The following is a 2,691-nucleotide window of genomic DNA, read 5'->3' as shown; positions in this document are numbered from 1 at the left end:
TCCATGTGTTTCAAAAAGAGAGAGACTCCAGGTTAGATGCAGCCATTAGCGATTGTAACACATACCCTTCAGTTTAGCCCTGTTTAAAATCATTGTATAAGTTTAGCCTAGTCTAGAAGCACTGTATAAGTTTAGCCTTTTCCTCTGCATCCATAAGACCACTTGTGGTCCTTTTGTGCGTTTAGCCCTCGGGCATGAACATGCAATAAAGATTATTATTATTATTATTATTATTTTTCTTAAGGTGGCAACATACTGAAAACCACTTTCTGACTGCTGTGTAACTAATATTTTCTGACCCCAAATGGGTGTGTGTGTTTGAATCCCACTTCTGACACCATGTCTAAAGGTCCTGTCTAGGTCTTTTGCTGTTCATCCATCTCCTGATAGTGCTCCTAATGAATAGCTCCACATCCAGAATATATTTCAGACGCTTTAATTCAGGATCTATTACCAGACACTGCTAGATTAGATCAAACTCTTGTTACACCTGCCACTGCAAACTTTAGACATGCCACTAATATGAGCACATTGTCAGTAATAATTTATTTTGTGCCTGTCCTTACACCAGGCGAGAGCTGCACAGCTACACCTCACAAGGAAACGTCGGGATGCTGGAAGGTTATCCCAAGGTGGAGCCGGAATCTGAAGATGTAGAGTAAGAAAACACAATGTTTCAGATCCAGATTTTGTCACAGAAATTTGCTACATCTAAGAAAGTATAAATGAAGTATATGATGAAAAACATTGTTCAAATTACTACTATGGTATGAATATATGAAAACATTGCTGCTCTTTTCCTTCTCTGCTGGTGTGAACTCATTAATATTTCTAGTTAACTTGTCTTGCTAGTCTTTTTAGTCAATATATCTCTGGGGTTTTTTTTTTCATTGGTGACTTATGTTAGTGTCATTTTGCATTGACTCAAACTGTAAAAGCACGCCAAGATCTCCTTTTGGTGTCAAAATATGTTGACAATATAGTATTTTCTATTCAATACCTTCAGAGTAAGAATCTTCATCCAGAACGACTTTGGTCCTAACCACCTGTGTAAGACTGGGAGTGCCAACAGAGATACTCGGAGTGTCTCTGGGGACCAAAGTGCAGAAGCACAGGAACAGGTGAGCATTATTAAGCACCTTACAATGCTAAAATTTATCTCTACCAGGTCTTGATATAAAAGACAAAATGACAAATAAAAGCTGTAGCTGTTAACATTTTCCCTGCAGCATATACATATAAAAAGAATCATAATCTGTGCTAAAGAGTTAACGTTACTTGTAATTGACAGGGAGACGAATACAGAAAATATGATGCAATGATTTACCCCAGAATACCCTATCTACATAGACCTGATTTTATTGGTCCAGACTGGTATTAGGGGGCAAATTTGATCAATTTATTGATTGGTTGATTGGTAAAGTGACTGGTTCATCAACTGATTTATACTGGAATAGTCATTAAGTTTCATTGTTTTATTTATTAATTGATTGATTGGTTGATTGTTTTATTATCTATTTCCAAATGCCAATTAAGTTACACTGATTCTCAAGGCAGCATTGCTGTTATCAAAGAAAGAGTCAACAGATTTGACTTGATTGATGATTGATTTATTGATTGATTTTCTATCAACTAGCAGACATTGAGGAAGAAGAGAGCAACAGGGGATGACCCAGCAGAAGCTCCCCGGTACATGCCACAGTTCAGCCTGGCTGTGGCTGTGTGGGACGGACAGGAGGACATCAATGTGGTAGGTTATACCTTCAGTCATGGTGACAGGTAAGGTTAGGGTTAGGGTTAGATACCCAGCAGAGGCTCCCCGGTACATGCCACAGTTCAGCCTGGCTGTGGCTGTGTGGGACGGTCAGGAGGACATCAATGTGGTAGGTTATACCTTCAGTCATGGTTACGAGTAAGGTTAGGGTTAGGGTTAGATACCCAGCAGAGGCTCCCCGGTACATGCCACAGTTCAGCCTGGCTGTGGCTGTGTGGGACGGACAGGAGGACATCAATGTGGTAGGTTATACCTTCAGTCATGGTTACTAAGGGTAAGGTTAGGGTTAGATACCCAGCAGAAGCTCCCCGGTACATGCCACAGTTCAGCCTGGCTGTGGCTGTGTGGGACGGACAGGAGGACATCAATGTGGTAGGTTATACCTTCAGTCATGGTGACAGGTAAGGTTAGGGTTAGGGTTAGATACCCAGCAGAGGCTCCCCGGTACATGCCACAGTTCAGCCTGGCTGTGGCTGTGTGGGACGGTCAGGAGGACATCAATGTGGTAGGTTATACCTTCAGTCATGGTTACGAGTAAGGTTAGGGTTAGGGTTAGATACCCAGCAGAGGCTCCCCGGTACATGCCACAGTTCAGCCTGGCTGTGGCTGTGTGGGACGGACAGGAGGACATCAATGTGGTAGGTTATACCTTCAGTCATGGTTACGAGTAAGGTTAGGGTTAGGGTTAGATACCCAGCAGAGGCTCCCCGGTACATGCCACAGTTCAGCCTGGCTGTGGCTGTGTGGGACGGACAGGAGGACATCAATGTGGTAGGTTATACCTTCAGTCATGGTTACTAAGGGTAAGGTTAGGGTTAGAGACCCAGCAGAGGCTCCCAGGTACATGCCACAGTTCAGCCTGGCTGTGGCTGTGTGGGACGGACAGGAGGACATCAATGTGGTAGGTTATACCTTCA

At 43.1% G+C, this 2,691-nt stretch overlaps 1 protein-coding gene across 1 annotated transcript in view; it reads left to right on the top strand.

The window, feature by feature from the left end:
* The window catches only part of LOC118411117, a 37,754-nt gene that overhangs the window by 32,757 nt on the left and 2,306 nt on the right, over positions 1 to 2,691 (top strand). Inside the window, exons 31-33 of the mRNA XM_035813153.1 lie at positions 572 to 658; positions 1,007 to 1,121; positions 1,637 to 1,779. Of these exons, the coding sequence (XP_035669046.1) occupies positions 572 to 658; positions 1,007 to 1,121; positions 1,637 to 1,779 (345 nt within the window). The remainder of the gene's footprint in view (positions 1 to 571; positions 659 to 1,006; positions 1,122 to 1,636; positions 1,780 to 2,691) is intronic.

This window comes from Branchiostoma floridae, chromosome 3 (assembly GCF_000003815.2).
Source record: "Branchiostoma floridae strain S238N-H82 chromosome 3, Bfl_VNyyK, whole genome shotgun sequence".
NCBI classification, from domain to species: Eukaryota; Metazoa; Chordata; class Leptocardii; order Amphioxiformes; family Branchiostomatidae; genus Branchiostoma; species Branchiostoma floridae.
This window is presented reverse-complemented; position numbering and strand designations above follow the sequence as displayed.